At 42.8% G+C, this 12,279-nt stretch overlaps 1 protein-coding gene across 3 annotated transcripts in view; it reads left to right on the plus strand.

Annotated features, from left to right (window-relative positions):
* Positions 1-10,203, plus strand: part of LOC121635258 (protein NLRC3-like) — a 29,669-nt gene extending 19,466 nt beyond the window's left edge. For all 3 annotated transcript variants that reach the window (XM_041978373.1, XM_041978374.1, XM_041978375.1), the window contains 5 exons: positions 76-1,846; positions 1,952-2,125; positions 5,927-6,100; positions 6,195-6,241; positions 7,961-10,203. In XM_041978373.1, the coding sequence (XP_041834307.1) occupies positions 76-1,846; positions 1,952-2,125; positions 5,927-6,100; positions 6,195-6,241; positions 7,961-8,505 (2,711 nt within the window). In that variant the 3' untranslated portion in view covers positions 8,506-10,203. The remainder of the gene's footprint in view (positions 1-75; positions 1,847-1,951; positions 2,126-5,926; positions 6,101-6,194; positions 6,242-7,960) is intronic.
* Positions 10,204-12,279: the final 2,076 nt, after the last annotated feature.

The following is a 12,279-nucleotide window of genomic DNA, read 5'->3' on the forward strand; positions in this document are numbered from 1 at the left end:
TGGAAAAATTTAATAATTGGCAGCCTCTAAAGATAAACTTTAAATGTCTATAAATAATGTTATTTGTTCCTTCAGGAACTCCTTCGACCTGTATAGGTCATCATAAACACTACCTGAAGGAGAGGTTCCAGTGTGTGTTTGAGGGTTTCGCTAAAGCAGGAAACCCAACCCTTCTGAACCAGATCTACACAGAGCTCTACATCACAGAGGGAGGAACTGCAGAGGTCAATGATGAACATGAGGTCAGACAGATTGAAACAGCATCCAGGAAACCAAACAGACCAGAAACAACCATCAGACAAGAAGATATCTTTAAACTCCCACCTGGAAGAGATGAACCAATCAGAACAGTGATGACAAAGGGAGTGGCTGGCATTGGGAAAACTGTCTTAACACAGAAGTTCACTCTGGACTGGGCTGAAGACAAAGCCCACCAGGACATCCAGTTCTTGTTTCCACTGACTTTCAGAGAGCTGAATGTGCTGAAGCAGAGGAAGTTCAGCTTGGTGGAACTTGTTCATCACTTCTTTACTGAAACCAAAGAAGCAGGAATCTGCAGCTTTGAAGAGTTCCAGGTTGTCTTCATCTTGGACGGTCTGGATGAGAGTCGACTTCCTCTGGACTTCCATAAAACTAAAGTTCTAACCGACCCTAAGAAGTCCACCTCAGTGGATGTGCTGCTGACTAACCTCATCAGGGGGAACCTGCTTCCCTCTGCTCGCCTCTGGATAACCACAAGACCTGCAGCAGCCAATCAGATCCCTCCTGACTGTGTTGGCATGGTGACAGAGGTCAGAGGGTTCACTGACCCTCAGAAGGAGGAGTACTTCAGGAAGAGGTTCAGAGAAAAGAATCAGGCCAGTAAGATCACCTCCCACATCAAGACATCACGAAGCCTCCACATCATGTGCCACATCCCAGTCTTCTGCTGGATCACTGCTACAGTTCTGGAGGATGTGCTGGAAACCAGAGAGGGAGGAGAGCTGCCCAAGACCCTGACTGAGATGTACATCCACTTCCTGGTGGTCCAGACCAAAGTCAAGAAGGTCAAGTATGATGGAGGAGCTGAGACAGATCCACACTGGAGTCCAGAGAACAGGAAGATGATTGAGTCTCTGGGAAAACTGGCTTTTGATCAGCTGCAGAAAGGAAACCTGATCTTCTATGAATCAGACCTGACAGAGTGTGGCATCGATGTCACAGCAGCCTCAGTTTACTCAGGAGTGTTCACACAGATCTTTAAAGAGGAGAGAGGACTGTACCAGGAGAAGGTGTTCAGCTTCATCCATCTGAGTGTTCAGGAGTTTCTGGCTGCTCTTCACGTCCATCTGACCTTCATCAAGTCTGGAGTCAATGTGATGGAAGAAGAGAAACAAACAAGAAATGTAAAACATCTCCATCAGAGAGCTGTGGACCAGGCCTTACAGAGTCCTAATGGACACCTGGACTTGTTCCTCCGCTTCCTTCTGGGTCTTTCACTGCAGACCAATCAGAGTCTCCTACGAGGTCTGATGACACAGACAGGAAGTAGCTCACAGACCAATCAGGAAACAGTTCAGTACATCAAGAAGAAGATCAGTGAGAATCATTCTGCAGAGAGAAGCATCAATCTGTTCCACTGTCTAAATGAACTGAATGATCGTTCTCTAGTGGAGGAGATCCAACAGTTCCTGAGATCAGGAAGTCTCTCCACAGAGAACTTGTCTCCTGCTCAGTGGTCGGCTCTGGCCTTCATCTTACTGTCATCAGAACAAGATCTGGATGTGTTTGACCTGAAGAAATACTCTGCTTCAGAGGAGGCTCTTCTGAGGCTGCTGCCAGTGGTCAAAGCCTCTAACAAAGCTCTGTAAGTTAACAGTTTGATTTGGTCATAAATAATCAAAGAACGTTGTTGTTATTCCTTTAAAAATAGAAGAAGAGAACTTAATCTCTTCTGGTTTTCTTTGTTTAGATTAAGTGGCTGTAATCTGTCAGAGAGAAGCTGTGAAGCTATTGCCAGGGTTCTTAGTACTCAGTCTTCTCGTCTGAGAGAGCTGGACCTGAGTAACAACGACCTCCAGGATTCGGGAGTGAAGAAGCTTTGTGGTGGACTGGAGAGTCCTTATTCTCAACTGGACACCCTCAGGTCACTATAATTTACTTTTGTACCTAAGTTTCCTTTTATACCAGAACAACATAAAGAACAAGTTGTGACTAGCGTGCCCCTTGATATGTCTCCTCACAACTATAGTATCTAAAGCCTGGTACACACAATGATTTTTGGGCTATTTTTGTCTTGATTTTGCCTCATCCCGACCTCAGAAGGCAAACGGCTGATCATCGTGAGATTTCCCTGTCCAATTATCATTCGGTCTGAGGTTACGAGCTGATTTGTCTCGATAATTCGCTCCAAAACGGGTCGTAGCCGAAAATTGGGAACTTTAAACATGTTTAATATTTCAGTGCCGATTTCTGAGGAACGAAGATGACTTGTGCAGTGTGACTGCGTGGATGGTGATGTGGTATGGAATGTAGCCAATCAGAGAGCAAGCTGGCTAGTGAACAAGGAAATAAATAAAGTCCGTGTTCACAGTGTCTCCAGTTTTTTTCAGTTCTGGCTTTTTCTGTTACCAATAGTCTTAAGACCACCATCATTCCCTCGTCCTATATATCCCATTCCATGCTGTGTGTTGTGTTTTCCGATTGTTACTATGTTTCTTCTTCTTTGTTTTTTGCCAGTTGTTGTTCTGGTTCTTCTTCTACGTTTTAACGTTTGTCCGGCTCGGAGGACTAGATTGCAGATGATTTGCCGGACAGCATCGTCATGTGTGTGTTGTTCTTTGATTACATTTTCAGAGCCACCACACACAGGACGATCAAAACTGATTTTTTTATCTTCATGTCAGAAGTCCCGACCAGATAAAAATCTTATAAGATTAAAAAAATCGTTATGTGTGTACCAGGCTTTAAAAAACAAAATAGTTCACACCCAGCTACCATCCAGCTCATATGTCTTTGTCTTCACCAGCTTTCCAGTGCAGAAGGGGGCAACAGGAAAGTCATCATGAGGGGAAACTGAAAGAGCAATTAGACAAAGAATAAGTAAATTTAGCATGTTTTCTGTTTGTTGGTAATGTCATACAGGCATGGCAAGTTTATTTAAATAGCACATTTTATGTACAAGACAATTCAAAGTGTTTTACATAAAACATTAAAAGCATTACAAAAAGTGCAAAGAAAGCAAAGCAATAAAAAGTAGTAAAAGAAAGCAAAATATATATAAAAAATTACAATAAAATCATGAATTACTTTAAAATGATTAAAAGCAAGATAAGTTACTGTGCAGATTTCATGCAAAGGCACGTGCGATAAGAAAGGTTTTTAATCTGGGTTTTAAAGTTTCTACATTTGATGAAAGTTTAATCTCCACTGGCAGTTTGTTCCTGTTAAGGTTTGCAGGAAGAAATGACAGACCCAGGAAGGAGCAGAAGCAGATTCAGTAAAGAAATAAAGCTTTATTTGGGGAATCCAGAGTCCTTGGGGGACTAAAAACAAAACAAAAGAAACAAAAACACTGAGGCAGAAGTGGTGGCGGTGCAGCGGGCCAAACAACGGCTTCTGGTGGGTCTTCCAGACCGGGAACTCTGGGAACCCCGAAGTCGGATGCGTCCACCTCTAAAATGAACTGACAAGTAAGGACGGGAGCCGAAACAAAACGACACTTAAGTTCATTAAAAGCCCTCTCTGTTTAATCAGTCCAAGAGAAGTGAGAAGTATTGTGGAAGTGAGTTTATTTAGAGGGCTAGTGATACTGTTATAGTTCTTGATAAGCTTCCTGTAAATGTAAATGTTTGCAAATCCCAAAAACCTCTGGAGTAGTTTCCAGTTTGTGGGTCTCAGCAACTTCGCTGTGCTTTCACCTTATCCGGGCCTCTTTGAACAACAAAACCCCAAAAAATTCCCTGTTTCCATGTGAAACTTTAACAAAAAAACAGTCTGGCATGTTTCTGATGCTCTTGAGGGACATGGGAAAATATCAAAATATCATCCAGGTAGACAAAACTAAAAGATTTAGAAAGTCGACTCATCATTAATGAGAGCCTGAAAAACTCCAGGATGACTGGTTAACCTGAAAGAAATGACTCTGTACTCAAAGTGACCAGTGGAGTCTTAAAGGCTGTCTTCCATTCGTCACCCTTGCGTATTCTTACCAGCTGGTAAGCATTTCTAAGATCCTTCCTAGTGAACACCTCTGTGCGCTCGCTAACTATAAAGTTTGCTTGTAAGCAGTGGGGTTCCTGGAAGCAGATCCACAGTCGTATGGTGTGTGAGGTGGTAAGGCCAAAGCCCCGTCTTTATTAAAAACCTCAGCCAAGTCATGATAAACCTCTGGTGCAAAGGGTAAGACCAGAGGCTTGAACTGATTGCCTGGCTTGGTGACTGAGGAGGAGGAACAGCTGACCGTAAACATGATGTGTAACATGAAGAACTCCAACCAACCACTCATCCGGTCTGCCAATCAATTTGTGGGTTGTGAGTTCTTTACCAAGGATAACCCATAACAACAGGAGATGAAGGAGAATGAATGAGGAGGAACGATAATCATTCATTGGGGTTTCTAGACAACGTCGAGTCTACAGGAGTTAAGACTCTACCATCAAAAGTTTTAATAATACGAGGACCGGATAATTCAACAGCAGGAATCTTGATCAGTAAAGTTGCCTCCAGTCGCAGGATCAACGAAGGCAGATGTAGAAACTAACAGCTGTTGATGCCTCAGTGTGGCTGGAATAGTCAAGTGCAAGGGAGGGGACTCAGCAACTGGTTTATACTGGTTTGGCTCACCAGTACCCTGTTTTACTGATGAGCCCTTTGTTTTGGTGTCGGCTTGAACTTCTGACATCTTGCCACCATACGACCAGTTTGTCCACAGTAAAAGTATTCTCCAGCCTGGAGATGCCACAATTTCTCCTCAGGAGTGAGAGGGGCGCGGCCAGCTGTATGAGGACCTCCCCTGAGTCAGCAGACGGATTCTCCGATGCTCTTTGGACCTCCTGACGGTACCCGGGAGAGGGGCCCACCAAAGACGACCGGCGTAGAGGAAACGAGCGAGACAACCTGTCACGTCTTCTCTCTCGCAGCTGATTGTGGAGTCTGCTCATTAATATAGTTACTCAGGCTTTGTTTCTACACTCAGAGTGAATTTAAAGTTTAGTTTTCTGCTCGGTTTTCCTGCTTTCTCTCTTTAGGCTGGTGACCACCGTGATGTTTCTCCATGGTGTTTTCTTTTTGTTCAAGGTGCTCTTGAATCTTATCAGCGCTGCAGCATCTATTACGTTCAAGGTTTTCAGATTGAAATGATCAGGAGTCCATCAGCTGACTCTGCTCTGGTTGTTGGTAACGTAGCGGCATCTTCCACACACGGAGCTGTTGTTCTTTCATTAATGTTCCTCTTCCTAACCGAGAAGCAGCTGGTTGGACGTTATGAGTGATCAGGAAATCACACTAAATACAGAAATGCACAGACAAGGCCGAGTCAGTGACCACAACAGAAGAAACATCAGCACCTTTAGAGAGAACCCGGTCCAGAATGTGACCTTGAATGTGGATCGGTTCTTTTCCATGTTTCCGCAAACCAAACACGTCCAGTATAAGAAAATTCCTCGATGTTACCATCCGTCATGTTATCTACCTGGACGTTAAAGTCCCTAGTTAAGATGAAATGGTTAAAATCAGTAGAGAAACAGTAGATTTTTCTTAAATCATGATTATCGATTGGTCCTCTGTTTCTTCTCCACGTGGTCATGCCAAAAAGTGTTGATTGTTTTGGAGAAGATGTGCGTTACTTCGTTGTCTCTGCTCCTTCTCTACATGTGCACCGTGCTGAACTCTGGTAAATATTACTACGGTAAATATTATCTTAGTCTTTGGATGTGTGTGTTTCCAGTCTGTCAGGATGTATGATCACAGAGGAAGGCTGCGCCTCTCTGGCTGCAGCTGTTCGGTCCAACCCCTCCCACCTGAGAGAGCTGGACCTGAGCTACAACCATCCAGGAGACTCAGGAGTGAAGCTGCTGCTGGCTGAGGTGGCGTGTCGGGATCTGAGACTGGACACCGTCTGGTATGGAAACGATTCCAGCCCACGGGTCTTACACTTCACTGTAATGCTGGGGAAGTGATGCTGGTCTGACTTTTCTACGCTTCTTTCCCTTCAGGTTGGAACCCGTTGGTGGCCAGTGGTTGACATCAGGTTTGAAGAAGTGTAAGCTGATTGGTTGTTTTGTTAAACTGAAGCACACATGGAAGCACAAACGTAACAAATAGGCGGCAGGCAGCCAAAAAATCTTTAATAAAACCAAAAAAACCAAAACACTGCAGCGACCTGAAGGAGGGTATCTTTAAAATCAGAGATTACTGGACCAGAGGAACTGGTCAGGCAGGTGAACTGAAGGCAAAGGAAGAATGAAAACAGAAATATTTACTGTATACACACTCACACATTACAGCTGAACAGATGGAGGCAGGCCGAGGTCAAGCCAAACATGACACACAAGGAAAATACACACTTGGACTGGGTGTGATGGTTAGCACCAGCAAGAAGGTTCAGGACTAGTTCAAGCTCATTGGAATAAACAGGATTAGAAAATGAATGGAAAGATGGAAAATACACAATGAAAATAATAAAACTGTTGAGGAACCCAAAGGAAAACGCTGGACAGTCCTTTCATAACAAAGGATTGTGTGTGTGTGCCTGGCAGTTCAGTGTGATGCACCTGACACCAGAATCAGCTTATTATCTGTAGAAGAAGATCAAGAAACTCTACAAGTTTCTACAAGTGGTGTCGGTGTCATTTAGAAACCATTCAATAAACCTCTATATATTTATACTCGAGTCAAATATGGACCAAAATTCAAGGAGAAATCCAGAAAAATGAACATTTTTGGAACCAAAATAATATTTTTAAGAGTTTTTCATGTCTGGTATCAAGTAGTCGACGTCTTTCTGTGGAGATTTGTTTGATGGAAATATTAAAATACTAACATAAGATTCTTATTCGATCCTCTGGTTTACTTCTGCCGTCTAAAGAAGCAGAGAGAAAGCCTGATGAAATCCAAACGATTAAAGTGATATATGTGGACATTTGGAAGTAGGACTGGGCGATATATCGGATATACTCGATGTATCCCAAAAAATATGTATCGCGAACACCGAGTACAAACTGACACGGCAGCGTTTAAAGCGTCTGCATGTTTTTTTCCGTAGTTTAGCTTCTCTCACTCCTCCACACATCTAGAAAATTCTGCTGCACACGTGTGTTGTTTCAGAAGAAGCATGGAGACATGAGAGTATGCAGGTAGCTATCTAGCTAGTTTACTAGCATTAAAAGATGGACGCTAAAGTCAAGACGTCTCTTTTAAGCAGTAATTCAACTCAGAAATGACAACAATGACGAGGAGATTGTCGAGGTGTTTGTGTTTCCTGATGGACGTTAAGTTCTTAAAACACTGGAGGTGGAAACTCCTCCAGCAGCTCTTATTATTAAATATGAGCTGATCTTAAACCAGATATTTTTGTCTGTTTTATAAGTGGTTGATGACACTATTTCTAACGTGCGCTCTCTGCTGGTGTGTGAGAGAAAAACTTAAATGCCTAATAATCTTGAATTCAACATTTACAGTGTTTTAGGGGAGATTTTAAAACATCGGGATGTGTATCGTGTATCGGGATAAAGTAAAAAATAATCAGGATATCAGTTTTAGACCATATCGCCCAGCCTTTATAAAGTAGAGAAGCTCCACCTTGTTGCCACGTTCTCTCACCATATATATGATTTTTATTTACCACATTATTCCTGTTTTGTGAATGCAAAGTTTACATAAACATAAACACAGGGAGCTGCCTCCAGAGGAAAGTGCCCTATTTGGACTTGATTAATTTAAAGACGAAAGTCTCCAACTTGCTGTCTGTTCTCTCCATCAGATTTCTGTGAGCTGCAGGTGGATCTGAACACGGTGAACAGAAACCTCAAACTCTCTGGCAACAACAGGAAGGTGGCGCATGTCGCAGAGCTTCAGCCGTATCCTGAACATCCAGACAGATTTGCCCACTGGCCTCAGCTGCTGTGTGGAAACGTCCTGGCTCGCCGTTGTTACTGGGAGGTGGAGTGGAGAGGAAGAGTTGACGTTGCTGTGAGTTACCGAGGAATCAGAAGAGGTGGAAACGGTAACGACTGTTGGCTTGGGAGGAATGATCAGTCCTGGAGTCTGAAATGCTTTGATGACGGTTACTCTGTCTGCCACAATAACAGAATCACATTCGTCCGTTTACAGTCCTGCACCCCGTCCATCGCTAACAGAGTAGCAGTGTATGTGGACCGTCCTGCTGGAACGCTGTCCTTCTACAGAGTCTCCGACTCTCTGGCCCACATTCACACCTTCACCACCACCTTCACTCAGCCTCTGTACGCTGGCTTCGGGTTTCTCGCTGACACCTCAGTGACTCTTTGTGATGTGATGGAGAAATGACAAAGTGAGAGGAGTTCATGGATAGTTCTATACAGGGAAGGAGGAATGATGTAGGTGTGTTAATCAACTAAAGGTTAAGTTTGAACATTATAATACACGATAAAGACGGCGGTTTGCTGTGTGTAGGAACTTTTCATTCAGCCGTGTTAAAACAAGCAGTGATGATGGAGGTTTTCTGTCCAGTAACATAAATGTTTGTATTAAAGATGACCAGTATAATTAGTACAATAAGTACACAACAATAATTCAAATTTTAAGGAAAACAAAACAATTGTTTTTTAATGTTTTAATATTTATGCTTCCAAATGTGGCTCAACATTTTCTTCATTTATTAATTTAAGTTTCTCTAATTCTGTTTCTGCATGCCAGAATTATACTTATAGTTTATTTTAATATGTACTGTATGGTTTTAAAGGGTGGTAAAGGCCACAGCCACAGCCTTACTGGCCATCCCAGTTTTCAGTCCAGTGAACACAGATGTCATATTAAAGATTTTTGGCCAACTATAAGACAAAAAAGAATTTATTAGCAGATAACGTTTAGAAACTAGTTAGAGGGGGTATGGTTTAAGGTTTGGATGCCCCTGCAACAAAAAAGTTTTTCTGTTTCAGTTTGTGGAATTAAACCATTGAAAAGTTTGAATATGGAGTCAAAAAAATATAACCTTAAAACAGTTTAAAGTAAAATATAAAGAGATGGTACAGAATCATGTGTAAAGATTACTAGCTGTCCACTAAGCATTGATAAGTGTTGAAATCTTGATTCCATTCTGCTTTCTAACATCTGGGTTGAATATATTATATATGTTAGAGTTTATACAGGGTGCGGTTTGTGAAATAACCAGAGGGGGATCATTCTGATCAATCTGAGCAACATTTTGATCATTTTGAGGAAAATAACAACAACAGCGGACCAACTGTATAAAAATGGTTGTTTCTCCTGTAAATTAGCTGAACTCAGGTTATGTAACCACGGCAGCAGGGTCTCTTTTTAAACTAGAACTGAACCCCTGCATTTGCAGAAATATTTGCTCATTAAATTTGTGCCAAATAAAAAATAAAATTCATTAAAAAAAAAGTCCCTATATAAAATATGGAAAATGTGCCACACTGTGCTGTCAAAATGTTATTTTTTCTTTTGTGGTTAGTTGGGTAGCTTACAGGCTGCTTTCCGGTTGGTGGATCAGTAGCAGCTTCAACCACATCTCCACACATTTCCGGGCCAGGAAGGAGGCAGCATTTGGTCCATTTACGGTGATGAGCAGCAGATGGTTCAGTGTGGAAACTTTCTGTTCTGCCGCTGGTAAGAATGCTGTTCATCACACTGAAACCTCGTTCACACCGGCAGCGTGGAGAGCAGGTAGAACTTTCTGCATGTTCTCTCCTGTGAGACGGAGACGTTTAAATGGACGGAGCTCCTTCAGGAGTAGGACTGAGTTTTGTGGATGGAGAGAAGTTTCTCATCACGTAGAGGATGCGCTCGTCTTCATCAGAGGCCAGTTCGATGGAAGAGCCGCAGCAGCAGAAATGATGCCGTTATCGTCCATTCAGCGCTCAGTGTTGTCAGCCAGGGAGACAAAGTCGCACGTAGCTGAAGAAGCCTCTGGCTGAAGCACCCCCGTTGATTGATCAGTGTGAGGTGCTGAAGGTATGCAGTGTTGTACAACATTTTTGTTTGCACTGTCAGCTGTGATGCTGCTGCCCCAACAGTAAATATGAAATGTTTTAAATAGCTGAAATACTTGTGTGTGGTTATTCCTGCTGGTAACTACACACTAATATCAGCAGGGGTGTATTAGGAGGTTTCAGTAGACTTCTCTTACCAAGAGGATTTTGTTTTCATTGATAATACCCAAGGTACTGTGGTCCTTATGTCTGAACAGACAAATATTAAACAGTCATCCTTCTCGAGGCTGCAGCGCATGGGTCCCAAATTTAACCCATAAGAACCTGACGTGACATATTTGTCACGTCAGTTTCGGAGACATTTTGCTTCAATTTATGGTATAAACTGCTTAAAATTCTGTTGAACACAATCTGATACTTGTCTTCTCTCCCCTAATAGATACCCAGAAGCAGAAAACCATATTACAATATTTTTAAACTATCACATGGTAATAAATGCAAAGGAGTGAGAAAACCTGCTTTTTACCTGTAAGGAACTCAACTCAAGCCACACTAACAAAGGAAATAAAGGAGCCCGGAAACAATACCGGTGAAGGTGACCACGACTGTGGTTTGGATGTGAGCGATGCCAGTAGGAAAACGGCAACTCCGACAAGCAAAGAAAGAAAAAAAAACAAAAGCTGTACCAGAAGAAGCTAAGAGTGACATAGCGAATTCCACCATCTTGGAAGCTATTCTAACGGACGAAAAGTTTAGGCCGTTGTCTGCGTCGGTTACGCAAGTAATTTGGTCAGTTTTCAGAAAGCTTACCTTTTGTCACTTGATGCAGAAGACGGCTATGATAGCTTTAGGAGGGATGTCAGACATAACATAAAGGAGGTTCTTTGTCAGAAAATGCAGCTCGATCAGAACACAGAGAGCAGATTTCTAAAAGGTTTCCAAGTAGAGTTAACATACCCTGTGAGCCACAGCATGCCCCCAAACATAGAATAAACTATTCTACACCCATCAAGCTAGCTTTATTAAATGTTAGGTCATTAACAAGGAAAACATTTTTAACTGATGATTTTATAGCTGAGTACAACCTTGATTTTATGTTTTTAGCTGAAACTTGGTTAAACCAAGATAACAGAGCAGCCGCTCTTATCGACTCAACCTCTCACAGTTTTAGTTTTATCAGTGAGGTCAGACTGAACAGGAGAGGAGGAGGAGTTTTATTTAATGAATCATTTCAGTGGAAGCAGTTATCTCCTGGAAGTTTTACTTCTTTTAAATATGTGGCTCTTCAGGTGAAAGCTTATTATAAAATAATATATCTACATTTCTATATTTCACCACCGGGGAAATATTTCACCACCGGGGAAATATTTCACCAACGGGGAACGACTCAACAGATGTTCTGATCTCCATAGATAAGAAACTCAGTAGTTTTGATGCGCGTTTGAGTCTGGTAGAAATTCTCCACAAGGAGTTCCAGGCGCTACGTGAATCATTAGAATTCAGCCAGAAGCAGGTGGAAAGTCTGGCTGCAGAAAATGCCGGTCTCAGAGAGACGGTAAAATCCCTCACCGAGGGCTTGACCCGTCTCTCAGATGAAAATAAGAAGATTAAGGAAACGGTGATCGATCTGCAGGCGCGGAGCATGAGAGAGAACCTGGTATTTGCAGGGATTCCAGAGCAGACGGAGGAGGACCCCGAGACCACGGTGAAAAACTTCATCAAAACCCACCTGAAGCTCCCGGAGGAAACGGTGAAAAACATCTCCTTTCACAGAGTCCATCGGCTCGGCGGGAGGAAACCCGGGTCCAGCAGACCAAGACCCATAGTAGCGAAGTTCGTCAGCTTCAAACAGAAGGAGCAGGTGAAGAACCAGGGCCGCGAACTGAAGGGGACCAACTTCGGAGTAAACGACCAATATCCGAGAGAGATTCTGGACCGACGGAGAGTCCTGTTTCCCATCAGAAGGAAATCTATGGCTAATGGCGCTCGCGCTGTCATCGCGGTGGATAAACTGTTTATTAATGGACAACTGTACCGCGACCCGGACGTCACTCCGTGGCTCTTCTGATCCCAGGTGCTGTAAGTCAATCTCTCCAAATGATCACTCTTAACTCGCCATTATAGATCACTGACAGTAGAACACACTGCT

The sequence above is a fragment of the Melanotaenia boesemani genome, chromosome 24 (assembly GCF_017639745.1).
Source record: "Melanotaenia boesemani isolate fMelBoe1 chromosome 24, fMelBoe1.pri, whole genome shotgun sequence".
In the NCBI taxonomy this organism is placed as follows: Eukaryota; Metazoa; Chordata; class Actinopteri; order Atheriniformes; family Melanotaeniidae; genus Melanotaenia; species Melanotaenia boesemani.